At 42.5% G+C, this 25,747-nt stretch overlaps 8 protein-coding genes and 1 non-coding gene across 9 annotated transcripts; 4 read left to right on the top strand and 5 right to left on the bottom strand.

Moving 5' to 3' along the window:
• Nucleotides 1-457: 457 nt before the first annotated feature.
• Nucleotides 458-2,269, bottom strand: BYT42DRAFT_492057 (POT family-domain-containing protein; the record flags this gene model as incomplete). The annotated part of the gene is made up of 2 exons (XM_051564121.1): nucleotides 458-1,920; nucleotides 2,014-2,269. 2 exons carry the CDS (start codon nucleotides 2,267-2,269, stop codon nucleotides 458-460), a joined length of 1,719 nt encoding a protein of 572 aa, XP_051426570.1.
• A 1,775-nt stretch (nucleotides 2,270-4,044) lies between these two features.
• On the bottom strand, nucleotides 4,045-5,527 carry BYT42DRAFT_561138 (uncharacterized protein). The gene has a single exon (XM_051567328.1). The coding sequence runs from the start codon at nucleotides 5,394-5,396 to the stop codon at nucleotides 4,101-4,103; it is 1,296 nt and encodes a 431-aa protein (XP_051426571.1). The 5' UTR covers nucleotides 5,397-5,527; the 3' UTR covers nucleotides 4,045-4,100.
• Nucleotides 5,528-5,762: 235 nt separating this feature from the next.
• BYT42DRAFT_592515 (glycoside hydrolase) lies at nucleotides 5,763-7,442 on the bottom strand (the record flags this gene model as incomplete). The annotated part of the gene is made up of 8 exons (XM_051570620.1): nucleotides 5,763-5,895; nucleotides 5,970-6,085; nucleotides 6,143-6,198; nucleotides 6,261-6,333; nucleotides 6,396-6,578; nucleotides 6,643-6,863; nucleotides 6,922-7,130; nucleotides 7,189-7,442. The coding sequence occupies 8 exons, from the start codon at nucleotides 7,440-7,442 to the stop codon at nucleotides 5,763-5,765; spliced, it is 1,245 nt and encodes a 414-aa protein (XP_051426572.1).
• Nucleotides 7,443-10,858: 3,416 nt separating this feature from the next.
• Nucleotides 10,859-14,621, top strand: BYT42DRAFT_561146 (uncharacterized protein). Its single transcript, XM_051567329.1, has 11 exons — nucleotides 10,859-11,141; nucleotides 11,205-11,336; nucleotides 11,396-11,436; nucleotides 11,497-11,579; nucleotides 11,671-12,091; nucleotides 12,146-13,188; nucleotides 13,266-13,585; nucleotides 13,661-13,724; nucleotides 13,784-14,018; nucleotides 14,112-14,350; nucleotides 14,421-14,621. The coding sequence occupies exons 1-10, from the start codon at nucleotides 11,065-11,067 to the stop codon at nucleotides 14,189-14,191; spliced, it is 2,496 nt and encodes an 831-aa protein (XP_051426573.1). The 5' UTR covers nucleotides 10,859-11,064; the 3' UTR covers nucleotides 14,192-14,350; nucleotides 14,421-14,621.
• A 30-nt stretch (nucleotides 14,622-14,651) lies between these two features.
• On the top strand, nucleotides 14,652-16,347 carry BYT42DRAFT_561148 (uncharacterized protein). The gene is made up of 2 exons (XM_051567330.1): nucleotides 14,652-14,852; nucleotides 15,015-16,347. The coding sequence occupies exons 1-2, from the start codon at nucleotides 14,715-14,717 to the stop codon at nucleotides 16,023-16,025; spliced, it is 1,149 nt and encodes a 382-aa protein (XP_051426574.1). The 5' UTR covers nucleotides 14,652-14,714; the 3' UTR covers nucleotides 16,026-16,347.
• Nucleotides 16,348-18,143, bottom strand: BYT42DRAFT_561149 (ankyrin repeat-containing domain protein). The gene has a single exon (XM_051567331.1). It carries the CDS (start codon nucleotides 17,783-17,785, stop codon nucleotides 16,493-16,495), a length of 1,293 nt encoding a protein of 430 aa, XP_051426575.1. The 5' UTR covers nucleotides 17,786-18,143; the 3' UTR covers nucleotides 16,348-16,492.
• A 144-nt stretch (nucleotides 18,144-18,287) lies between these two features.
• Nucleotides 18,288-19,364, bottom strand: BYT42DRAFT_246217 (Inositolphosphorylceramide synthase subunit Kei1-domain-containing protein). Its single transcript, XM_051562689.1, has 4 exons — nucleotides 19,249-19,364; nucleotides 19,161-19,189; nucleotides 18,964-19,092; nucleotides 18,288-18,892 (listed from the first exon to the last, which is right to left on the bottom strand). Exons 1-4 carry the CDS (start codon nucleotides 19,307-19,309, stop codon nucleotides 18,626-18,628), a joined length of 486 nt encoding a protein of 161 aa, XP_051426576.1. The 5' UTR covers nucleotides 19,310-19,364; the 3' UTR covers nucleotides 18,288-18,625.
• Nucleotides 19,365-19,854: 490 nt separating this feature from the next.
• BYT42DRAFT_t40 lies at nucleotides 19,855-19,927 on the top strand. Its single transcript has one exon. It is a non-coding gene; the product is annotated as a tRNA-Phe (tRNA).
• A 1,505-nt stretch (nucleotides 19,928-21,432) lies between these two features.
• BYT42DRAFT_561154 (uncharacterized protein) lies at nucleotides 21,433-25,378 on the top strand. Its single transcript, XM_051567332.1, has 12 exons — nucleotides 21,433-21,672; nucleotides 21,727-21,897; nucleotides 21,970-22,134; nucleotides 22,185-22,560; nucleotides 22,661-22,833; nucleotides 22,902-22,972; nucleotides 23,032-23,759; nucleotides 23,834-24,129; nucleotides 24,197-24,569; nucleotides 24,628-24,809; nucleotides 24,872-25,066; nucleotides 25,156-25,378. Exons 1-12 carry the CDS (start codon nucleotides 21,582-21,584, stop codon nucleotides 25,356-25,358), a joined length of 3,024 nt encoding a protein of 1,007 aa, XP_051426577.1. The 5' UTR covers nucleotides 21,433-21,581; the 3' UTR covers nucleotides 25,359-25,378.
• Nucleotides 25,379-25,747: the final 369 nt, after the last annotated feature.

Consider the following 25,747-nt stretch of genomic DNA (forward strand, 5'->3'; position numbering starts at 1 on the left):
GCGACATTCTGCATACCTGTTCATCTCTTTTTTTTTTCTGCAATAAACAGAAAGAAGAAGACAAAGGCAGACCGAGATCAAGACGAAAAAAATGATGATAACAACTCCCCCATTGTCTAAAAATCTGATAAATACGTTCATAAGCGGCAATTCTGAAACGATTCAAATGGTAATGCAACAACAGAATGACCATGTAAATAAGTTTGAATAGATAAAGATGATTGTATTTTTGAAGCGATATGTATGTGAAAAAGCCAAGAGCGCGTCAAACGCAACGCAGCCCAGCTGCAGCGGGAAAAAATATATTACTACAAACGATAATGTTTACGATAGGTAAACGGGATATTATGGAATAGCGGGAGAAAAAAGGGAAGGAAAGAATATTGAGAAAAGTACAAGGGAACAAAAAAGCAAAATAACAAATAAATAATATCATCACAAAAAGTGGGATGCTTATTTAAGCGGGACCCTTTTCGGCTTCATAATCCACGACTGCTTGATCGTGCTTCTGATATTCTTCCATTTGCTTATCATCACGAATAATAGCATCTTCGGCAACGTCGACATCGTCGTTCTTGTGGAAAATGATATAGAAAAGAATAGCGGCAACGATAGCAGCACCGGCCAGACCGGTAAACATCCATTCGAGTTTGGGATCTTTGGCAACGGAAACCAAGGCGAAACCGATAAGCGAAGCAACACAGTTGGTTAACAGGAAGAGGGCCATAACGATGGATTTCATGGTCTGAGGAGCCTTCTTGTAAGCGTATTCGTTACCAGTAATGGAAGCGAAAATTTCGGACATGGCCACAAATACATAAGAGGGAATCTGGTAAGCGGCCGAGATCCAGTTTTCTCTGCCATTGGGATGGTCGTAGTATGGAGGAGTTTTGTAAATTCTGGACTGGATACCAGCGGTATAAGCCATGGCAGCAGAGGCAAAGACAAAACCAAGAGAGATACGAAGAATAGGACGCATGCGGAAACCATAACGACGCAACAGAGGATAGACAATACGATCCATGATAGGAATCAAGATGATCAATGCCAAAGGATCGATATTTTGCATAATATCGTTGGGGACATTGCCAGTCATCATAGTAGCAGCTTGGGAGATCAAATTGTTGGTGATCTGAGAGTAACAGATCCAGTAAATAGGGTACCAGCAGAACACGGTACACGCCTTGAGAGTACGCTTGAGTTCGTCAACAAAGATATCGTCCCAGGTGACCTTGCTCAGTAATTCGGGATGTTCACGTTCAATGTTGGAGGGCTTGCAGGCCTCCATACCGCCCTTGATCTTCCAGCTGAAGAAGAACAATCTACCAGCTTCAACAAAAACGGAACCACGAGGAGGATTCTGCACGTAGTGACGGCGACCGAGCAGAACCACGGCCATACACGGGACGAACATACAAGTAGGCAGTAAATAGGCGGGCCAGAAACCGACGTTCTTTTCCAATTCAGTGGTGGCAATGGCGGAAAGCGAACCAATATTGATACCCCAGTAGAACATACTGAAAATCTTTTGGTAGGTGGCTTGAGGAGAAACAATGACACGTTTACCGTTCTTCTCTGTGCGGACATAAGGAGCACGGCTGCGGTATTGTTCGGCGACAAGAGGGGCGACATTAGATTTGATACCACCGGTACCAAGACCAATAATGATGATGGCAACAATGAAACCAGGGAATGCGGCGCCGCCAGCAATACCGGCGGGACTTGCGGTGGCGGTCAAAATGACCAAACCCAGCATATAAATACTGGCGAAAAGGACAATAGTGCGGTATTTTCCGAGGTATTGATCGGCAATGATAGCACCGATGACAGGAGTGATGTAACACCAGAACTGGAAGAAGGTAGTCAAAGCAGTAGCTGTTTGCTGACCGCGGCCCATAGCACCGGGCTGTTGAGCAGGATCTAAATTATGAATTGATTAGATCATTTGTCGTCATTTTTTGTGTCTGCTGGAAAAATAAAAAGAGTTTGAAAAACCGGGAAAAAAAAACTTACAGTGACCGGGATCAGGATGTTGGATATAATTTTGGAAAGGACCACTGAGGCCATAGTAGGTAAAACGTTCACAAAATTCGATTAAAATGACGAGGTAGGCAGCTTTAGGGAGGGTGTCTGCCACTTCAGGAAGCGTTTCCCAATCTTCTTCGGTAGGTGCGGTGTAAACATTTTCGTCAGGGACTTCAACGTTTTCATAGGCGGGAGGTGGTTGTGATGACTCGGTGACGACCGTCTGGTCCTTTTTTTCTTCCATTTTTTGAATGGGGGGAAGGAAGGGGGAGGAGGGTAAGCGAAAAGCAGGAAAATCCGTTGATCGGATACAATTCCTCTCTTTTATATATTACGGCTCTATCTCTCTCGGGTTCCAATGATTACGATACAAAAAAAAAAAAAATGTTTTTTTTTTTTTGAAACTAAGCGAACGAATAATGTGAGCGACCAAGATTTGCATCAGAGGCCATTGACGAGTCGTGAATAAGAAACCTATGATAACTGCCTGATATGGGAATAAGATAGGGTTGAACCACCATATGATCCCTGCAGTTTACCAGCGCGATTTGATTCGCAAAAAGAAAAAAAGACAAACGAATTATAACCAAAAAAAGTCAGCTTTCCGCATCCACCCGCCAAATAGATTACACCGGTCAAGGTGGGCAGCAGCCAATTGTTAAGGATAACTAGGTTTCAAGATATTCACCTTTTTGGTTATATTTTTCCCATTTTGAATGAAATGTTCATCTTGTCGTCATGCCGAGAAATCTCATGTATCATAGTAATCTCCTTTTTCTGGTGTAATTTTCCCACTTGGAACAACCGCCGTTGCTGTAATGTTCCCCAGAATCCCACGCTTGTTACGCGGACCAACCACTTCCTTCCAAAAGGGGGAAGTGGTCGGGTTGTGGCCACATGAAAACCGATTCTGTTTCTTCTTCGAGGTTTTTTCTCACTTGATCTTTTAAAATGTTTTCATCTCCGTTCAAACTCAATCAAGGCTATTATCTCTCGAATGATTTTGATTGGTTTAAAAATTAAGACAAAAAAAGAAGTATATCCTCGGCCCATTATTTTTCCTTCATCTGTGTCGAATTAATTTCAGCGAATGAAACTGAAGATCGTTTACTCGAGGCAACCGGTGCCAGGAGAAAACTGCACCTAGCAACGTTGCACATCCCCGGTTGCTTCGTTAGCGTGAAAAATGCTGTCTAGTCCTTGTTCTGTTAAAGGGAATTTCAACTATAAGTGTATATGGACATTGTTAAATCTCGGTTAGTGTTGATCTGATCGGCTTGCTTGGAATATTATTTATTGCATTTGTCGTACCATAATCTGAAACTTCCTGTTGTCACGCCTGTTTGTTTGCGCAGCGGAAGTTTATTAACCCTGTCGTATCTTTCGAGGATTTTCTACGGAATTTTAAGAAAGTTGTATTCCCTCAAAAATGGGAACAGCAATTAATCGGCCACAGCTTTCTTTTTGCAACTCCATTACTGTATCTTGCAGCTCACTTCCTCTTGCACTATCAAGGAAAATGTACTTTTGGTGAATCAACCATCAATGTTTTCCTTGGTATGATTGGTTAAATTCGGGTTTTTTCATATTGCCATGTATCGGAAATGGTGATGCAGGGACAAGCTTGGCTTTTTCTCCCACATGAGCAACGATGTCTATGAAATGAAGTACCGTAGCACAAAAAGTGATACAGGCTAAACTTAATCGGTTGTCATCCCACGGTGTTTTGCCCGACTTAACGGCGCCATATTTTCGCACGCTGGTACTGGGTGCCATCCTTTACCGTGGTACACAATTGTAGACTTTTAGAGTCAGAGACGCTTTCTAAAATGGCGGGCAGGGTTGGGTTCATAATCCAGAACCTTGTGTAACATCCTGTCCGTGTTTCCGCCAGTACTAATTGTGCTGAGGTAATGACGGATCAGCACCCGTTGAGAGGTGACCTTGTTTGTGACAGACATTGTAGTCTCTGGTCACTTGTGTCATCATTATTGCATATACTGTGAACGTGCCATCAAGTGATTGTTTCTGTCTGCTTTATTGAGACTTTCTATCCAAATTATATATTTTTACAACTATGGCCATAAAATCCGGAGAGGGTATTTTCGCAAAGACGCTATTTCATTATTGAACCAACGTGAAAACCGTCGACCAATCAGTGACAAGTCATCGTTCCGTCCCGACGATTGTAAACCGAGAACCTTCAGATAGAGCAGGTCCTTTTTCCAGTTGATTGACGCACCGATATCTGGCCCACACAGCAATTCCAATTGCATCCATTCATGATACCCAATATCCCAATACTCCAGTCGCCGCAATCCGTGCGATAAAATAAACAGCGCACGTGGTCCTTCCGTAGCCGTGAAACAAGCAGCGGTAGATAAACTTGCAAGGTGGGGTAATGTGGTGACGATCAAATATGCCAGATCTATGGATGGCAGCACGGGACGAATAAAGGATAGATTCAGAGAAACCAACGTAGACGCCATAGGCATGGACAGGAGATACGGTCGGCCACGTGCAATGCCGGGGACAGCACACTCCAAAACTTGTTGCATCGCATATGACATTTCGGTGTCTTCTTTTTTGTTATCGTCTGGATCAAAGATGTAACCTTCTCCTTCGGGCCAGCTCTGCTCTTGGTTAACCTCTTCCTCTTCTTCATCCTCCCAGTCCTCCTTCACCGCCAATTCCGGTGGAGGCTTCGCTTGAAGCGGCTTCACCCGCCAATACGTCCGTAGCAGCTTTGAAAATGAGATCGAACTACTTTCTAAGCACAGATCATCGTATTCTTCATCTTGAAACAATTTGAGCAGGCGGTCATTGATACCCGTTGATGTAGCCAATGCTCGAAGTAGGGACTGCTTGACTCGGATGGAAAGCGATGCAAAAGCCTTGTCATATCGATCCGCGTGCAATCGGTAATCCTCAGCTAGACGCCTTGCTATAGCGACAGAGCATAACCAGCAAAGTGAGGGCACTCCTTCCGTCGGATTCGATACTTTCCGGTGGATGGTCCTGATTTGATTGCTCTTTCTCGTGATCCAAGAACGAGGTGGTGGTGGTCCTGCTGCCGAACGGTGCGAAGTTGATGCTTCGACTGTACTAGGCGAGATGGCTGGCATTAACCAGGACGGACCCAAATTCAAAGATTGTTCAGCCATATTGCTGGGTATAGGTCGTTGCTGTCGTTGTCGATTCCATGCTGCACGGGCTTGCTCGGAGCGCAATTTGGCGAGTTTGGTGCTCACACTGTCCACATTGTCCGCGGTTCTCGCTTGAGCATCCGAATCATGACTAGATCTTAGTGACTCATTTTTCTGTACAGTGTATACTTTTAGTTTATTCTTCAGATTCTGTCTCTTTGGCATGAACACAGAAAGGAAGGGGGTCGAAAGACGTTGTAGTGCATGCGGGCGGGGGAAGAGGAAAAGCCACTGGGCGTTATTGCTGCCGTGCGGGATCGCAAGGAAATCGAACCAATGACAATGAGAGTTCGACATCAACAGCATGAACCAATCAAACACAAATAAAATTGGCCCAAAGGAAGCACGCTCAGAAAGCAACAGCTCATGTTGACTTTTTGCAATCCTTTGGGGTAAAATGATAAACACAGCGGATATAAGAACGATTTTTTAACAATGTAGTTATTGGACAGTTTTTCAGCTGTGCCAATAAAAATATGACTAAAAGTGGTGGTATAATGTGTATCCATTGAAATTATGCCTCGACATTTATCATTGGACGTTGATCGGTGTATTGAGCTTGAAGGGATGTGCTTCAGTGTTGAAAACATAGTCGTTTAACGATATGCAATCCTTGTCAACGAAAATGAGATAGAGATATTTCAGGGTCTCTGCAAGGAAAAAGCTGTGGTGCCGTCATTGATTAGCAATATGAACTACATCTCTGCAGATGACCAATTTTTTGGTCTTGTTGCTTACCTCTCTTGAAAATTGTCCTGCTGTGGATTCTCGCTATCCACATCTGTGATACGTGTAAACCCTGAAGGGGTACGCGTGTATTTATTGATAGCTTGGAAATATTCCCAAGCCGTATCCTGCAATTTTGTGTAAGCCAAGCTGGATAGCCCATTGAGAGCATGACAACAAATTACCTGATAGGTTCTACTGCCTGTTACCCGGTAATAATAAAATAGGCTCTCCAGGGTTTCTAAGCGTTGGTCATCAGATATAGATAAAAAAAAAAGTTACGGCTACAAGCTCAAATCGTACCAGGTCTCAAGTCGTAAATCGCATCGCTTGCGGTGAAGGCTCTCTTGGATGCTTTCGCATTCTTCCTTGTCTTCTTCAAAAACGCAGTCAGATGGTGTCAAACAAGCCAATGAAAATAACGAAATATATGTGTACCTTGGTATCAGTTGTATTAGGCAATGGATTCCATTGCCAGCTCTCTGGAGCGATTCCAGTAGTAGTGGATGCCCATGTTTCATGGCAAGACGCCATGAATGTATCCGCAAATTGCCGATAACGATCTGTGTTGCCCGACATTTGGCTAATTCCTAGCAAGATATTGCCTGGCCAAAAGCATATCTTTAAATTCCTAGGTATCAGAACGAGAGATCATAAAAATGATACATCCATCACTGGTACTCACTAATTCTTGAGATACGTAAACAGGCTGGCCCTGACCATCAATCATTCCCACAAATTTAATGCGAGGATTCTCTGCAGTGGACGTCAGTAGGTACTTTTCGATACTTTCAACCGATTGTTTCCATGTTGACAGCAATTTCGGGTCCGAGCCTCCCAGAAGAATATAGTTCTTGATTAAATACTCGTAGAAGCTGTCTCCTCCGCCAGCGATAGTAATGTAACCTGTTTTCACGGTTCCGTTAGGCACCTCTTTCAAGTGTTCATCTAGAGAACGACTTACTGGAATTGATGGGCTTGAAGGTATCAGTGGTCCAGCTGGTTGGAAATAAACCGGGCAACACGGTCGGCTCCGAAATGGCGCGATCGACCAAATCATTGGCATATTTAGCATAGGTCGCATTGCCTGTGATCTGGGACAACCGCGTAAATTCTAGATTGTATGTTCCGAATTCCGCTAGGTTAATGGACGAGGTTCGCTTTGCACGCTTTCTATAACAATAGGATGTAAGTAAAAAAGCCTGACAGAAACAGTGATCAAACGTTGTACCGATTCAGGTCCATGTAGGTGTAAGGTGCTTTTGACGGCGAATCAAAGAGAGGCAGTAAAGCATTTTCAATAAGTTCGACTGCTTTTTTCACCAGCACATCGTTTGCACGAAGGTCATTTGCTGACAGCAAACCGCCCAAATAACGAATATTCGTCTCAAATCCCTTGGATTCCCAGGCTGATGTGGTGAAATCGATCTTTTCGACATACTTCAAGGCTTCGGCGTATTCATCTTCAAGTCCCATTATAAGCATAGTATCTAGAGCATCAACAATAGTAGCTAGAGACCCATGAGGCAAGTGATAATTGATCAGAGATACGGATCTCCATTATTCAGCTTTACGCATTCGCTTACCTCCCCAACCGTTTCTAAGCTCATGAAAATGCACACCAGTTAGATTGATGATTTTTTGCTGGTTAGTATGAGGGGAACTTACCTGGAGTTGGAAGACCCATTAGTGACTGGCAGCAGTTCATCACTGCCCCAAGCATAACGTCTGTAACCATTATAGGCATGCTGGAAGGCGGCTTTGATAGCGCTAGATCGTGAATTCGATGCTGAACACGCCCTTGATAAGTCTTGCCGCGTTGAAGCGGCCAATGCCACAGCTATAAGTGATAGCAAAGCACATGCATTTGCCCACATCATTGATTACGACAGAATGGGTGTGAAAGCGGAGTACTCAGGAGAAAGAACCATGAATTAGCTAGGTTGAATACCTTTATACTCTTTTCTTTCTTTCTTCGGAGTTTACGTAATTTATTGATCCCCTAAATTTAAGCAACTCCAGGGATTATACAACCTAAACTTCTCCTTTTCCATGGACGATACACATGAAAGGAGATAGTTATGGTCATCTACTCCCTGGCTCAGCTGAATAGAGATTTATGACAAATTGCCACAATTGCATTTTTTATTCCGTTTCGGTGAAATATCAGTGATTTTAGGCCTGAGGACTAAGAGTGAGTGTGGTATAGCACAACCTTTTCATCTGGCGTATTCACCTATTCTTTGGAATCTGTTCCATATCAGAAGATCGGGATTGCAATTCTAGTCTGAAGGCAATATCTTTTCTGTAATACGAGACATGTGTTCAATCCAAGAATGGACAACACCATCGACCGTTGCTAATGAAAGAATAAACTGTGAAACAGACGATTTCTTCAGATCATATATAATAGTGCAAATTGATAATGTGAATGAAGTACCTATTCTCAAAAGGATTTATCCCTCTTGTACTTTGATTACAGCCTATACAACAAGGAGCGTTATTTTTCTATGAGATGATAATTCATTATCTGAAAATTTTCCCCCTTTCTTAGAGCTTCACCGCATATAAAAGCTTCTATTACTTGCTGATGTAATATTTTCGCCGTGCTATTGTAAAATTTTAAGGCTTTAGGATATATTTATCTGTCAAATCCTTGTGAAAATACTTTACGTTTAGTGGTTGACAATATTGGCTGAATGTTCTCCTATTTCAAACAAATCTGAGGTTCTATTTACAGCTTTTTATACTGCCATCGTCTGTTTTCAAGCATTTCCCGTCTTCTTATCGGAGCACGATGGAAAGCGGTTGGTAATTGTTTACTATGCTCATGTTGTCTGTTTTCTTTTGCTGCCACTTGAAATGACTATATCATACTTATTTGCCGTCAAAGGCTATTTCGTAAAGAGAACAAGCTATGGACAACCTAAATAAAAAGAGCCATCTTAGACAAAAAGCCTGTCGATCTTCTAATTGGAGATGATAATTGGCTACAGAAAGTTAGTGAGCTAAAATTTTTAGTTTATGCAGCTAGACAGGACGATCTTCACAAACCATTACAAACCGACTGTCAAGCCATACGTCTTTCGCCACCATTGCCACAGTAATAGCGGCTTTTAGCCTGTGATAGCGCTTTTCATCGCTATTCATTATCCATCTTAGTATAAATGAAATCATTCCCTATTCTATCTGCCCGCCTAGATTATCGAATGGTCAACATAAACATCAGGATTTATAATCCGCAGCGCAAGTTTGGTACTCCTTTATTAAAACAAACAGAAATCCGAATGATCTGATAACACGGAGAAGCCAAACCGTTCATGGATACGGTCAACAATGTGTGAACAGGCTGACCGATAGCACCCGAAACAAAACCAAAAAAAAAAAAAAAAAAAAACCAACCCCTGCTCCAAGGAATTTCACAGTCTCAGTTCCTGCATTGTAGGTGGCAACTGGGCGATCTGAAAGCAGGACTTACCGATCGTCATTAAATTAATATCAAAATTCATGAAAATAAGAAGAGGGCACATATGGAGTTCATGTAAAGAATGGGGTACAATGTTGGTGACTCGGCATCAATGTGGTGTTCCACTCTTTACGTGAACCCTATATGTGTCGTTATGTCTATATTCTTGTATCTGCGAATCGGTCCGCTCTCTACCTTTCTTGCTGAAACTTCTTCCACTGAGTCTTTTTTACCTCTTTGGATTCTTTGTTCTCTCTCTCTCTCTCTCTCTCTCTCTCTCTCTCTCTCTCTCTCTCTCTCTCTCTCTCTCTCTCTCTCTGTGTGTGTGTGTGTGTGTGTGTGTGTGTGTGTATGCGAAAAAAATAGCTTGGACAAGAATGGACTCAGTACACAAGTCGTTTTAAGACGACATTAGCCGTACTGATCCATGCGTAGATTCTGCTGACCTGAAATCAAATTTACACAGTCCAGGCAGCGCCAATATACCGAAATCAAGTGCGGATCTTGTACACGAGGATACTGTTGATATACATGATGGAAAGTGGCAATTCAATAGTCGGCGATGTTACCATTGGAGACAACACAAGTAAACTCACTCCTGCCAGCACCGAAGCTTTCAAACTGTACGATGAAGATGTTAAAGAAGGAGAGACTACTTTCTTGTGCTAGGACTTTAATTTAAAAATCAACTCTAACGAAGGAAGGGATTCGGCTATCGATAATATAATTGGTTATTGGTGTAGAATTGAAAAAAATGTGGCTGCAACGAGAAATGTTAGCAAAAAGCTAAGCGCAGATGGGAAATCAATGCCCAAGTAGGTGGCTGGGTGACGACAAGTAGTGCTTCCGAGAGATGTCTGCCACTTCCATGTTCAGATACCATTCGACCGCTCATCTTAATTGGTCAGTGAACATTGGTTCCCAAAAAGCTTAATTTTGAAGCGTAGATCTAGTTGCTGTCTGCTCGAATAGAGCACGTATATTAATCCTCCATGCGTGTTCCAAGTGCCGAAAGGCAGTATAAGTTACTTGTTATAACTTATGATTAAGCATGCATATGTATTTGTGATATACATCTAAAGGATATGCATGGCAAATTAGCAAAATTCGAAATTGGAGGGTAACCCAAAGAATGAAAAGCTTCGCCCATTGTCAAACGAAGTAACACCATACAAAAAAATAGTTTATACTTTACTACAAAGCCTACCCAGACCTTACCGGATCCGGAATGCCTCCTTAAATTTTGTTTTATTTGGCACATTAGGTTGTTTGCAACAAGGTGGCGCCAAAATTGACTTCACGTAATATAGCCTGACTATCAGATGCTCAACCTCAATTCCCAAGTTTAGATTATTAAATCACCAGTTGTGATATAATTTAGATGTGCAAGATACCTTGGATCATCTGAGCGATATGCAAGTTGACAATGCAATGGGCGGAGTATACCAGCCATTCCGGCGGTCGTCTAACCTTTTTAGGTCAAGTACAATTTTTCGAGCATGAATCACTCAATTTCCTCCCAACAGATAAGCAAGATTCTTTTTTGCCAGTGGAGATTACTGTCTTAACGGCTGAAATATTCCATTTCCATTTCAATTTCCATTGTCACTGATTCCGTGAATCAACAATCAAAACCCCATTATGAGACGTCGTTGTCATTCCTTAGTCACATTAGTGGCCATGCTTGGATCGCTTTTCACAGCAAAAGCTTGCGGAGTGTACGTTGGGCTATTTGCCAACAGGCAACCATGCCGAATCTAACCTGGATTTTCCAAGCTTAGATCGGTCCATAATGAATTGACTTTCCGATCTCTGCATTTATTTAAACCTCGGGATCCTATCCAGAACAAGTATAAAAACATATTGCTTGAGTCAAAAAACTATCTCCAAGCGGGTTCCTTCTTTCCGGACTGGTACGTTACAGAGTACGAACCAAAAAAGCACGTGCATGGACACTCATCCAATTGATTAGGGGTTATCAATGCCTGGGATATCATCAACAATCAGAAGATGGTAATGCATACTGCTTAATATATACTGCATCCATTTGGTAACACGACCTTCTTCTATCAGCACATTGGGCACCTTTTATTCGAACGGCCATTGAGTATATAAAAGATACATATCCTCAATCCTGGGATGATCCGTCAATAAAGGTAATTCGAGGATGGTAGCAGCACATAGCGTATAGATTGTTGTACTCATTATAAAAATCATGTATGAACGATTTGATTCGGGCTTTTGCAGGGCCTCGTTGCTTTCGTATTTGCCATCATGTCTCATGACATGGCTGACGTCAAGTGGCACAGCTTGGGCGGACTATCTAATTATTTCATAGAAGCGATGGCCCATATGGATTTCCACGACAACACGGCCAGTGCTCATACTGCCGCCGATACAGGGGCTGAATTCGCGTTACGGCACTCAACCAAGCTAGCATACCTCAACGAAACATGGAAAATACCGATCCGCGATCTGGTGCAAATTTATACCCGCTTATACAAAGATTCACCGTCAATGATACCCTCGGAAGGCCATCTCAGATATTGCATGTCTATCGCTTTTGCCGCCTTCAAAATGGACCTCAAACTAGGACAGCATTTGTTTGGCTATTACGGTTCCAAGAGCCCATTTCTCATAGAAGAATTAAACGATTACCACAAAGGAGGTACTAGTGATTCAACCTAAAGAAGAACATCTACTGACTCAGAAAGGATGCTAGGATTACAAGACATGACAGCCAGCATTACTGAATGCTATCAAGACATGATTCACCTCTTTGAAGGCGGATCCGTTCCAACCCTCTGTGCTTCTTACTTTGACGACCACAGCACTTCCATCAAGGAACCCAATCATCTGATACCGAATGTATGCATCGATAATACCTGTCCAGAGATCCATGAATTATATGAAGAGAACACTGGAATTTTGACGCTGTCTATGAAGACGGGACAAAACGAGATGGAAAATGTCCAAGATGCGGAGATGGGAGGTAAGGAAGAGCTGCCAGATGTAGTCCGCTTCCATGGCTCTTCTCCGGTGGCCACAAAGCTGGAATATCAAGCCCAAGACGAAATATTTGATCCATTTGTCACATCGTCCAATGGAGCAACCCTTCAGCGATTTCCGGGACAATGCCAGTGGTTGAGCAAGCATGTAGGGTTAGGCGATAGCAGCACCTTTCTGCCACCCATCACATTGTCATTACCTATTTTGTCGGCGGCGGTTGGACATGCGACGGCTACGGGTGATTTTGATGCGGATGGTGAACTTGATTTAGCCATTTCCGCACCGTACCATGACCTGCGCCAACCGGGAGCGACAAGCGTGGAAGAAAGTCTCATGAATGGCGTCGTGTTTATTCTAAATGGAACGAAAACCCGACTTTCCAGATTAATTCAGGAACAGCATATCAATATCACGGATATTCGGGATGAATCTCAAGTAATATTGACCGGTCACAGCGGCAAGGGCCGATTTGGATGGTCAATGGCGACAGTGGACCTCAATTGCGATGGCATTGACGATTTGGCTGTGGCCTCCCCTTTTTCAAATGATCTTTCTGGTCATGTGGATGTTTTCTTTGGAAGAGCCAATGCTGGTCATGGGTTGTCTGAGGTACCGGATATTCGAATCCAGCTTCCATCGATGGTCAACCGGATGGAAGGCTTCGGAGCTCAACTTGCTGGTGTGGATATCGATGGCGATGGCCACAAGGACTTGATCGTTGGATGTCCTTACTGCTCTGTCATGAATGAAGTACAGGTATGATACTCCCTATGCAAAATGGAACCGCAATTGCCTCTTTGTTTATTGATTTTTCGGCGGCCTAAAAATATTAGGCGGGTGCTCTGTATATTTTCCTTGGTCGTTCCGAATTTCAGGTACAGAAACCTGCTATTCTCACGCGGCCTGATTGGATACTAGCGAGCCCCAACGTAATGGGTTTTGAGCATTTCGGCAGCGCTTTTGAATTTATCGATTATCACGATGAGCCATCAGGCGAAAGGCGGCGCGGTATCTTGCTTGTAGGTGCTCCCGATTCTCGAGTGCATGATTTACAACGTGCTGGACGGGTTTACTGCTTTGAACTATTTGCCTCTATTCGGCCGCAATGGCGCTGGACCATGTCAGGTGTGAACGAATTTCAGCAGTTTGGAAGGTTTGTCTTGCTGAGTTTGAATTACGTTTTTTTTTCCTTTTGCTTTTCGAAAACTGAACCTTAATTTGGACGTAGAGTCATTATCACCGGTAAATCAGGGACCAGTCAACAGTACATTGCTATTTCGAGCCCTTCGGAGGTGTGTATCCAGTGATTGACGTTGGGATGATCCAATGCTTATTTTTGGTCATGGTTTAGACCACTTGGAATTCAAGGATGCAACGGCGATGGCAAGGCGGCGTAGTGCGAATTTACGGTCGAGAGGCATTGTTGAATATTCAATACATGAGCGGCGAAATATCTCTGGAAAAGGGAATGCTGAGGCAATTGAATGGCAACGAGATTGCAGGCCACCTGGGAGCTTCGATGGCCTTCTTTGAGAGGGACAGCGGCGGGGTCGGTCTGTGGATTGGCGAACCGATGGGTGACAAAGGTAACGCGTCATTGGAGGAAATTCGGTTTTTTTTTTGTGATTTTTAGATCATGGCTGATGAATCGCTTACAAATGAACCGTTACGGTGAACAGAGAGGGGACGGGTATATCGATGGAATTTCGAAAACGATGAAATCGAATGTATCAAGAACTTGCCAACTCTGGTAAGCTGAGTAATAAAAAAAGACGCAACGCAAGTGGTGCCTGAGATAATGTTGATCGGGACCTGAAATGATATTTTGGTTGGCACAGGCACGGTTTGGATCTCAGATCCGATCAATAGGAAACGATGTTATCTGTATTACTTCGCAGCACTATAGTGATCATGCTAGGTAAGAATTTTATGTACGACTGATGTTGTCAAACTCTATTTACTGAATACATGATCTGTGTGGTGTTTAGGTTTTCAGGGGCCATCCATTTGCTTCAGACGGTGTGAAAATGGGAATGAAAAAGCGATGATCAGGAGATTGTGACTGAAACATTCAAGGCACGGTTGACGGACAGACTCAGACTGGCTTATTGCATAACTATGTTTCAGGGGTGGAAAATAAAAAAAAAGTGGTCCAAGTTTCTCCCTGGGTTTTTCTTTTTTTTGGGGGGATTTTTTTTTTCTACTTCAATTTTCCATTGTTTTTTTTTTTTTTTTTTACTTGCTTGTACTTCCCCTTTCTTTCCGCTTTTGTACCTTAAGCCATGCCTCAGAAAAAACGAACTACTGAGGGTCGTCGTGGCATGCCTAAACTCTTCCGTTGCACCGGATTCGGTGATTGTCACATGGTGTTTACACGAAGTGAACATCTTGCTCGACACGCTCGCAAACATACGGGTGAAGTACGTATATCTATCAACGTTTTCGAAGTCTCGGTCGGTTCTCTTGTCATCTATTCTTCCTCAGTCCATCTATATGGCAAGAAGAACTGGAGAGCTCAAAAGAGACCTTTTTTTGTTTTTTTTTTGACGTGAATTGTTTGTTAATGTGGCTATTGTTTACAGAAACCTTATAAATGTATCGTTCCTGGTTGCGATCGGTTATTTAGTCGTTTCGATAATATGATGCAACATACCCATACGCACAATCGCTCAAAGAAGAAGTCCATGTCTCCAACAAGATCGCCTACAAAATCGAAAACGAATGAAAGCTGTCCCTCGTCCTCATCCTCGTCCTCTTCCAAATCCTCCATGTCACCACCTTATCCTGTCTCTTCGCACCAGCAAAACTTCCCGCCTTCTTCCATGATCACCGATCTCGCCTCTCATGGACCGTCATTTCACCCCGATCCCGCCCGTTCCGTCATGACGCCATCCAGCTATGGCATGCCCTACGCTCAGTATCCTCCCATGTCACTTCCCGCATCGCCATTACCAGAAGACGAGTACCATGCTATGCCTCGTTCTGGTCCGTATATGATGCATGAGGCAATGCAGTTTCATCCAGCATCTTCTTGGGCTCCAGCACCAGTGTACTATCCTATCACTCCTCCACCGCCTGCAGGAGTCGTGCGACACCCACCTTCTTACTTTCCTCCCGGGACCTCGCCTCGATATCCCATGCCCAACTATCAATACGGCATGAATTTCCATGACGAGTACAATGATGCCCACTATAGTAAAATCTCACGACCTTTTGTGCCTGCTTCAGAACCAGCTACTTCCTATTCTCCTCCAATGACACCATCGAAAATGCGGCGACTCTCGGTAGTCGATTTGGCAACTCCGATCCAGGAGTTGGATAGTGCTGCGCGACATTGTCCAGACTTTGAGAAGCGCGAGCACGGACATGAAATTCGGTCGCCGCTGCTATCCAAGACCGATCATGATGATGACAAACCTGCCAAAGATAGTAAACGAAGGTCGATAGAAGGAATTGCCGTTACCGATGACGAATATGAAGCGCTGCAAGCTTTTAGTCTCTTTAACAAAAAACCCATCATTCGGTCATCGGTTTCTCCTGAACGTGATATGTTTAACCTCCCATCTCACACAGTGTCCAAGCAGGCAGTGTAGTTGCTGATTATTGGAAGGCATCATTATGTTTATTCAATTGCATTTTATATACAATCCAGCCCTGTAGTAACTACCTTGTTATTTTTTCCCTTTATCTTTCTTAAAAAAGTTTTTCCATTTGTAATTGCGCTTATAATCCTCGGTGCTTCATAGAAGTCCTTGTAAAACATTACTTCCCCGATGCTAATTCATAATATATATAAAAAAAATCAAAAAGAACACATGCCTCCTACCTTTGCTCAAACGATCCTTTAGTTCTTTCTTGGAAAAACTTGCAGGTTGTTATTAATCAACGAGAAGCATTGAAAAAGACATACCGCATATCATGGGTACTATGTACAGCACATGTTGCTTTTGGTGTTTCATTCAACTATGATATAAAAATAAAAATAAAAGTATAGACTATGTATCTGCTAGATACAGCAGAAAAAAAAACTATTTACATGTGGAAGTGATAAACAATGATTTCAATGATCTGCTGCGTTGTTGGACCGAGAATCATGCCAATCAGCCACCAGTTGTTGCATTGGTTTAGATATCTTGCGTTTGGCTGATCTCATCGTCTGCGCTATCCAATTGTGATCCAAACGTGCACCTGCTTTGGTCAAAAATCGAACCATGTCCAGATCATTCTTCACAATGGCATCGGCAAGACCTTTTAGCGCTCCGTAGGCATGACGATCTGCACCGAATTGAAGCAAAACGTTGACAACGGCCACATGGCCAGCCCGGATAGCCTCACGCAGAGGAACTCCTTTACCAGTATTCGGATCCGCACCATGTCTCAATAGTAAAGCAATCACTCCCACCACATCATGTCGACTCGCGATCCGCAATGGTTTGTCCTGGTGACATCGTGGATCAGCTCCGGCAGCGATTAAACAGGCTACAAGGGAGGTGTTGCCATGGACTACTGCATACTGAATGGGAGCGTTATCGTTTGCCGCAGCATTGGCGCCAACGTCAATTAATCGTGCAACAATTGCAGCATGACCCTTGTGGGCGGCATTTTGTAAAGCAGCATCGTTATACGCATGAATGTCAGCACCAGGGATCAATAAATCAACCAAATCCGTGTAACCGTGCAAACAAGCCCGACGTAAATGACGTTCTCTGTTGCTGTGAAGATCGCAGTTGTAATGCCTGGCTAAATGGCGCACAACATCCACCTGGTTTTCAGCACAGGCAAGCATCAGCACCAAGTCGTCCCCGTTGTGATGAATATCCGCTCCATACTGATGAACGAGTAAGTCAATGATATTATTGGCACCTTTCATAGCAGCCACATTGAGGAGATGGTGAAGTGTCTCTTTTGATGGTTGCATGGCGTCAAGAAGCATCTTGGCAAGCTGCTCGTGGTGGTTTTCACACGCTTTCCAAAATAACCAGTCGCCATCGGCTCGGGGATTGCAGCGTAATTTCAGTATATCCGCAATCACTTGTAACGAAACAATGCGATAACTCATACTTCGTTCACCTAATGCCGCAGTTTTACCAAACCGTTGAACAAGGTACCGTGCCCGTACCATGGACGCTCGAGATAGTTTCCAAAATGTGGATGCCGACTTCACCAATTGCGGATTCTGTGCCAGCACGAAAATCCGTATCTTGAGTTCCATCGGTAATTCCGAAAGACGATCTTTGAGATGGTGTTCATCTCGGATTGTAATTTGATGCAGTTGCTGATCCAAGTGGATATCGTAATTTTGGGAGGTGGAATGGCATGGAGTTGAAAACAGTGGTCGACGAGAAGCGTGCATGAAAGAAACAGTTTGGGTTGTGAAACCTCCACTTTTTTTTCCCTTTGGATTTTTTTTTTTTTTTTTGCGCACGCCATCGTCAGGCGTGATTGCATCGGAAGGAATATGATATTACGTCGCGCCCACAAAGCCACATTTACACATCGAAAACTTTCTAGTTGCATTCGATTTCTTTAATCGATGGCATACAATATAGCAGTGAAATATTGCTATAATAATAGAATATTGGCCTGCTTAGATTCATAATTTTGTCATACGATTATTCTGCAAACGAACAAAAAAGAAATGGAATAATGTCATCTGACACATTACCGCAGCCCATTTTGGTTGTTGACAATACTCTTTTATACATTCCCACGAAAGCAAGAGCCATGAGCACTTGAGCTTTTTAACTTATTTACTGATGTCTTCTCGTAGGGTTTACACTGTTATATTTATACCTAAGCATTGACCGTCATCATACTATGGATCAGTTGAAAAAAAAAAAAAAAAAAAAAAAAAAAAAAAAAAAAAGTGATTTGATTGATAGAGTAATAAGCGATTAGAATGAAAACAAATGGAAGCAGTCAGAGGTTAAAAATACATAATGAACTGTACGTTGCAGTGCGGGGAATGGGAGGAAGAGGAAAAGGGAAAATAACAGAAAATAAATGGATCTATTCTCGATGATTCATCAACTTCTCAGATTGCCGGAGATGTTGTGCGTTGGCATGTTCTGCGTAACTTAGTTCCTCGTCCACAGCAGCTGCCAGCTTTGTATATTGTGCCTTGCCCATCGACATATAGTATGTTGTTACGATAACAGCAAAATAGACCTAAACGGGCATCTCATTGTCAATTTCATTTCATATTCTCGTTGCAGTTGCAGGCCATTTGAACACTTACATGAACAAGACGTAGTATAACCAAAATCAAGATACTGACGGTACTTTCCATACGGAAAACGTCGTCATGTTCTTTCAATTTCACGGGGTCGTCTGCCAATTCTGGTAAGCTGTGGTCTGTCAACACGTACCACTTCACAGCAAAGAGGATGGTCGTTGCAGTACTGACTACACAGTCAACCCAATAGAAAGCGGTGTACCATCGAACGATTTGCAGATTATCCTAATAAATTTAATTAATCTCGCATTCTATCATTGTTTCGGTTTGTCTAGAAGACAGTAATGAAACCTTACGTTTTGGATACCGTAAAAGCCGACACCAAAGACAATGAGTGCAAATAAAGAGTAGATATATACACTAAGAGCAATTTTGTCCTCAAAATCAAAGGAAATAAGACCGTAAAATCCGGAGAGTTTGTTGAGCTATGCAGATAACAAGCGTTAAACAGAGTTAAACGGACTCTCGATATGAACCGAAAGAAATAACTTACAATACCAAAGATGGTGAGAATGGTGACGCCTAGTATATAATGGTCCGGTCAGTTACAGTTGGAACGATTCAGTAGCAGTTCTGTTTACCTGTCTTCATGGGAATAAACCCACAACATGTCCGAGATTTCGAAGCCGAAGCTTTAGCCATCACGCCAATTGAACAAATACAATGAAAAAAATTATCAGTTTGCCGCTGTGTCTCGAAACCGCTCCCTCTTGGCAACCGTATCCAAATGTGACCATTCCCTATTATCCAATCACAACGGCAAATTTCCGGCAAATCTGTTCTTCCAAATCCGTCAGCAAGTCAAGGTTATCCCCAAACCCCGAGATTAAGAACGTGTACTTTTGCGTTAGATATGCTCCATTATACAGCGTCATTACACCCAAAATCTCGGCGTATTATAACAGAGTCATCTGCATCTGCATCCAACGCCTTTTCGCCCGGCAAGAGTGACTGAAAGTCCGTGATTCAGCAGAACTGCAGCTACTTTATAGCTCAAGAAAGTTTAACAGACTATCGAAAGGCCTCCAATTAAAGTTACCTTCGCTAAACGTCAATTTCACATCAAAAAAAAAGTATCGTTATGCGATCAAACTATGCTATCTCATACTCCACCTCAACCGTAGAAGCAGTTATAAGCAGTCACACTTTATGGAACGTGTATTAAATATCGGTGTTTCATAATATAAGCGGCCTTAGCTCAGTTGGGAGAGCGTTAGACTGAAGATCTAAAGGTCATGTGTTCAATCCACATAGGCCGCATAACTTTTTATATTTTTGGAACCACACTTTTTTTTTATTTTTATTTTTTTTGTTTTCTTTACAAGTATCCTTTTGGTGTGAATTCTCGCCAAGAACCTTTTATAATAATTGTAACCTAGTTATGTTCCGTGGATTTTTTATTTTGATTTTTAATACTTCCTCTGTTCATGAAGAAGCGATTAAAATTTCAGTTAAAAGATTTTCTTTTTATTTAAAGGTGAATGAAACAAACGTCCATTGGAGACTATCTATCACCCTGGAATCAGTACTACTGAGAAAAAACCACTTGGGTAAAAAATAAGGTAAAATTGCGCGCAGGAAGTGTAGGGCCGCAGAAGCGATTAAAAGCTTCTCTTTACTAAGGATGATGAATACACGTCCGTTGAGGACTTTTACTCGCGCTAGGGCCGCGAAGGCCTAAAGAAAGTTAATAGAGAAAATAAAGATAAGGGCGCACGAGAAGCTTGAAGAGGTTATTCCTGTGATTCATATCAGATGGTTCAATTTTTTTCTTGCCGAATTTAGTGAAATACCGTACGTTCTATCAATAGTCAGCTAATAAAGCATGTAAGAACGCAGCAACTTCCATGGGATTCATGCTAACAAAGACGTTATGTATGCTTCCAGAGAAATATGATATATCTATTAAAAATAATAATTCAGATATATTATATGAAATTAAAAAATACTACTTAACCGTAGTGCAAATTGATTCATTTCATAGAGTTATGGGCAGTATAGATTTATTAATATTGGATGAATTTACATACACAGCTATACATCTAGTAGAAAGTGCAAGATATAGAGAATCTTGTTAATCTAATTCTTTAATCACGTCATGGAATATATCTATTGTACTATTAAAAATAAACAAATAATTAATCTCATTTATTTTAACGACAACTACAAGTCTTTTTCTTCTTGAAAAAGTAGCCTTTATTGATTTTGATTGCCCTTGACGACACTTATCATTTACTGGAATTATGAAGTTCATTGGGAATGCTAGCTCCATAACGGACCAATTAAAAAATATGATTCCACCAATTTGGGCTTTTCTGGCAGTAATACGCTGTATTGTTAAGCTTTCATGTCGATGTTCAGTGGAGCGCATAGAGAAAATGGTTGATTTTCAAGATAGTAATCCAACTAGCCATGAGGCAAGTTGAGTGTGTCTCTTTCATATGTCACTGGTAAATAGCAAGCTGCGTAGTTGAAAGCGAGCGTGCATTAAGCCGCAATTTCAGACAAAAGAGATGCATTATCAATATGGATATGTAAACTGACAAGGATATATTATGTGAGGAAACGAGATCCCGAAGTGAAAGAATGGTGAATGACCCGTACCACTGTGAAATCCTCATTTTCAGCGTTGAATACCTCTACACATATAGTGATTCAAATGAAGATGGAATTCTTGATCTGCAAATGGTTCAACTATTACCATCATAGAAGCTTCCTACTGTCAGTTTTGCTTCTATTTTCAATTTGCAAGAGTAAAGTTAGTGTGCAATTTGATGAAGAAAATCGTGAAATGCGGCGAGCGTTTCAGGACACGAAAAATTCGCCGGAATTCGAGAATAAAACTGCGTGACGGTTGTCTGGCAACTTGCGCAGCATTATCGTTTCTTTCGATCGATCTAGCGATTCGACGGCAATGACATCGGAATGGGACAAGGAAAGGGAAGCTTTAAATAAACTGCTAAGCCAAGCTTCGATCTTAGTATCAGAAGGCGTGAGCTCTCAGGGTCTGTCTGCAAAAGGGCTACCGCAAAAAGGCGTCATAACTCACTCATGTATAGACGTCTCCATTGACGATCAGTTAGCAGAGCGCTTGAATAAGCTACAATTGGAGAAAGGCGATGCGGAAGAAACGAAAAGTTTTGAGCGTCCTACTATTGCCTTTGTCAGCGAATGCTTAAATTTACTGGGAAACATACAGAAAGCGTTATTGGCAGTCTCTGCGCTTGAAGGTGATAACCCATTCTTTTTTGTCTGATAAGCGCGCCATTCTTATTTTTAGTTTTTTCTGACTGTGCATTCAGCAGGGAAAAGAAAGGAGGACAACCGAGATATCATTGGTGTGAGAGATTTGCGACTGATTCATACTTTGCTACAAATCGTGATATCATGGGGGTTATATCCTTGCTTCTTGCCGGGAGTAGGCGTGCCATTATCCAAACGCGTGAAATCCGGATATACCAACCACGGTAAGATAATGCTTTGATCTTCTGTTAACTATTATTGACCTTGCCCCAAGAACTGCTTGCGCGTGATGGAATTGACAATGAGAATGGTGCATCGAAATCGACAAAAAATGCTGCGGATCAGCCTACTTTGCTTGATTTAACAACCAAATTGATGGATATCTTGGTGACAAATCAGCAGGAAACCGCGTCAGGGTATACAACTGTAGCCTCCATTATTATGATCCGTCATCTTCCCGATCTGTACGCAGCGCTTCTTCAACTCGCTTACGCGCCTACACCGAAACCGCAACCAGGCTCCTCACAGACCACCAGTGCACCTATACCGAGCAATCCCGCGGCGATCTTTACCCAAGAAAAGAAGGAAAGGACGGTTTCCTACAAAGACCGTGATCGGTGTGCGCGAATGTTTATGTGGCTCTTTGATAGGTAAAACAAAAAAGAACGGTCTTCAGGATGGCGTATCGTGACGCTATCCAAAAGAGCGCTTTGCGGGCCCCGAAATGAATACTAAGTAAGGATGCTGTAGATCAGACGCTTATCGTGCGATGGAGTCATTGATGCTACTCTTGGGTACCTCCCCGTTGCATCCTGTACCTGGCTGGCTTCGTAGTATCTGCGGCCGCTTTCTCTCCCGCATTCTTTTGAAACCGAATGGCGTGGCCATTGTGCTTGAATTCACACTTGGTGATGCTGAACAAGGTAATTTGCTCAAACGTAATATGCCAGAATGATATATGGCTCATTTTGCATTTGATTTTTTTACATAGTTCAGTTGGATCAGTTGGAGAAAGTGTCTCAACTTATTTTATCTGTGCCGCAGCAAATGCCGTCCGTGGAAGTAAGGCTGATTTCCGTGCATCAGCAGTCTACAGACCCATCTAACCGATGTTTCTATAGCATTATTACGCAATAATTACACCTCAGTTATTGACATTGTTGCAAAAGAATGTAAAACGAGGACAGCAAAACTCATCGACGAGCCAAGTGGTGACTTTTATTATTGGAAGAATGGCTCTCAAGTATCCGGATTTGACGCAGGCTTATATTGTCGACAAGATCACGGGACCATTTTTACGGTATTGGAACACGGAGACGTTCGATAGCTCGGCAGATGGAGATTCATTATTGGATCGCACGGTGATGATTGAGGAAGATATCATGCTCATGCTGCAACTGCTGCATCGAGTGATGGTTGGAGAACCGTCTCCGGAGATCATTCGGTTGTTCTTGGAGAAAATGGTGCCAGCTCTGTATCATTTATATGAATCAGCCGTGAAATCCAAATCAGGAATGCGAGAAACGGGGTTGGATTTGTTGACGATTTATTTCCGGCTGGCTGGCAGCAAAGAAGCTATCAATGACCTGAAACGGCTTCTGCTTGACCCTCGAGACTTGTATGGCACACGCGTCGCTTACTTTGCGGCAGGACCGTCGGGCGGTATCGAGTTACGGTTACGAAGGAAGCCACAGATGTTGGGAGGCAACCAATTGCCTATCGACACGGACATCTTGGTAGAATTCGTCCAAACCATCAACAATCCCGATTTGTGCGGTGATTTCTTTGTGTTTCTCCTCAATGAATACTCGTCTATAAAAATGGGCGCGCAGAACATTGATCCCAAAATGTAAGTCCCAAAATAATTTATTTCGAAAAGAGATGGTCAGTCAAGCAATAACGAAACTTATTTGAATTATTCAGCATGTTATTGACACTACAATTAATCATGGGCATGTTGGACTCATTGGGGCCTACGATTCTGAAAAAACCTACCCAAATCCTGGCCTTTGGCAACAATATCATTACTGAATATGTGGAACGTCTGCAAAAAACGACGGAAAAACGGCCAAACAATAGCAGATTTCCCGATATAGCAAATATTGTATCAGAGGAAGACAGGGAGATGATCGAAGATTTACATGATGATACTGTGTCCGTGGAAGAAGATGTGGAATCGTTATTACTTGCTATCAACCTGCTTCGAGCCGTCATCCATGGTAATGATTTTCTACTATGTTTCCATGTGTGCTTTCAAAAGTGTCTAAGCAGCGGTACTTGTGACAGAAAATGACGAACTGAGTCTGCAAGCAATGCAGCTTTTGGAAAGTGCTCTGGGACCGTTGAAAGAATTAGAGGCACGCTCGATGGATATCATCAAGGAAGCGGTGCATGAAGTGATGCTGGCCATTACTTCCCATTTATCGGCACAGAAATTCGCAAAACAGGGCAAAGGAAAGCAAGATTCGCAGATGGAAGCTTCCAAGACCAAGTATCGCGAGGCCATGAAAGCGTTGCAGGATGAATTATTACCAGTACGAGCGCACGGGATTGGGATGCTGAAAGAAATGGTGCTAGCAAAAGATCCGCTGGTATCAACAGGCACAGGACTAGACAGTGTGCTGGATATGTTTGTGCGGCTGGTGCAAGACGAAGACAGGTAAACAAAGATGAGAGCACTTTAGACGTGCGTGTGCTAATATCACATGCTTCACCAGTTTTATCTACTTGAATGCTATCAAGGGGTTATCCGCTTTAACCGATATCCACGGCAATGCAATTATTCGCAAGTTGGGAGAAATTTACTGCGATGACCAGCAACCTTTGGATAACCGACTTCGGGTGGGCGAAGCATTGCTTCAAACCGTCCAGCGATGTGGCGACGCATTAAGCAAATATGGTAAGTTATGATCGGAAATACCAAAGACACACCCAAAGAGTATGGCGCTCACTTTACTTTAGTACATACCCTTGTAAAACCGCTTGAAACGGTACTGGTACAGCGTCAAGTGGACACGCATTTACGTGTGTCAGCCTTGTCTATTTTGAGCATGGCATGTCAAACTTGCCCGAGGGCACTGACGGGGCAGCTATGGGAATTGACAGACTGGGTGTTGAACATTCTGGAACTAGAAAAGGCTGCCGAGGTTCGAAGAGGTAAGAAAAAAAAAAGAAAAATGGGAAAAAAAGAGTCAGTGAGATGAATGGAGATTCTCACATTCCTGTTTTTTTTAATCTTAAAACAGCTGCAACCGTTTTACTTTTATCATTGTTTCGTGGGTTTGCGTCCCAGACATTGTACGAGTATCCTGTTGAAAACTTGAGACGAACGTATCGCACGTTGCGATATATTGAAGAGACGGATCCGGATGAGCTGACTCGGTATCAGGCGAGAGTGGCATTAAGTGATTTTGATGTCATTATGCGGGGAGAAATTTTTCGGAAATAAAGGGTGCATTGCTGTCAAACTCAAAATTTTTTTTGGCCATCAAAAAAGGAGAATTTGAGGGATTGCCAATGAATACTATTGGATGAAAAAAAGATCAGGAGATATTCACTTATTTTTATTTCTTATTTTGTATCTTTGCTGAATTGGCACAGATTACAAGGCAAGGTAAGGGACGGAAAGGATAGGGAATACGGGGAGTAGATTATATCCACTAAAGAGAAACAAAAGAAAATTAAACTAAAAGAAAAGAAAGGGGGAAGAAACAGATAACATTTTATTTGGGCATGAATTCACCATTTTATTCACGTGGCTTGAATTGCATAGTAATGAACATGGATGGGCTTCATTCTTTTCGTTTTCGATGATACTTGATGGGTCTTTCTTGTGGT

Source organism: Radiomyces spectabilis, assembly GCF_025331425.1.
Source record: "Radiomyces spectabilis strain NRRL 2753 chromosome Unknown BYT42scaffold_3, whole genome shotgun sequence".
In the NCBI taxonomy this organism is placed as follows: domain Eukaryota; kingdom Fungi; phylum Mucoromycota; class Mucoromycetes; order Mucorales; family Radiomycetaceae; genus Radiomyces; species Radiomyces spectabilis.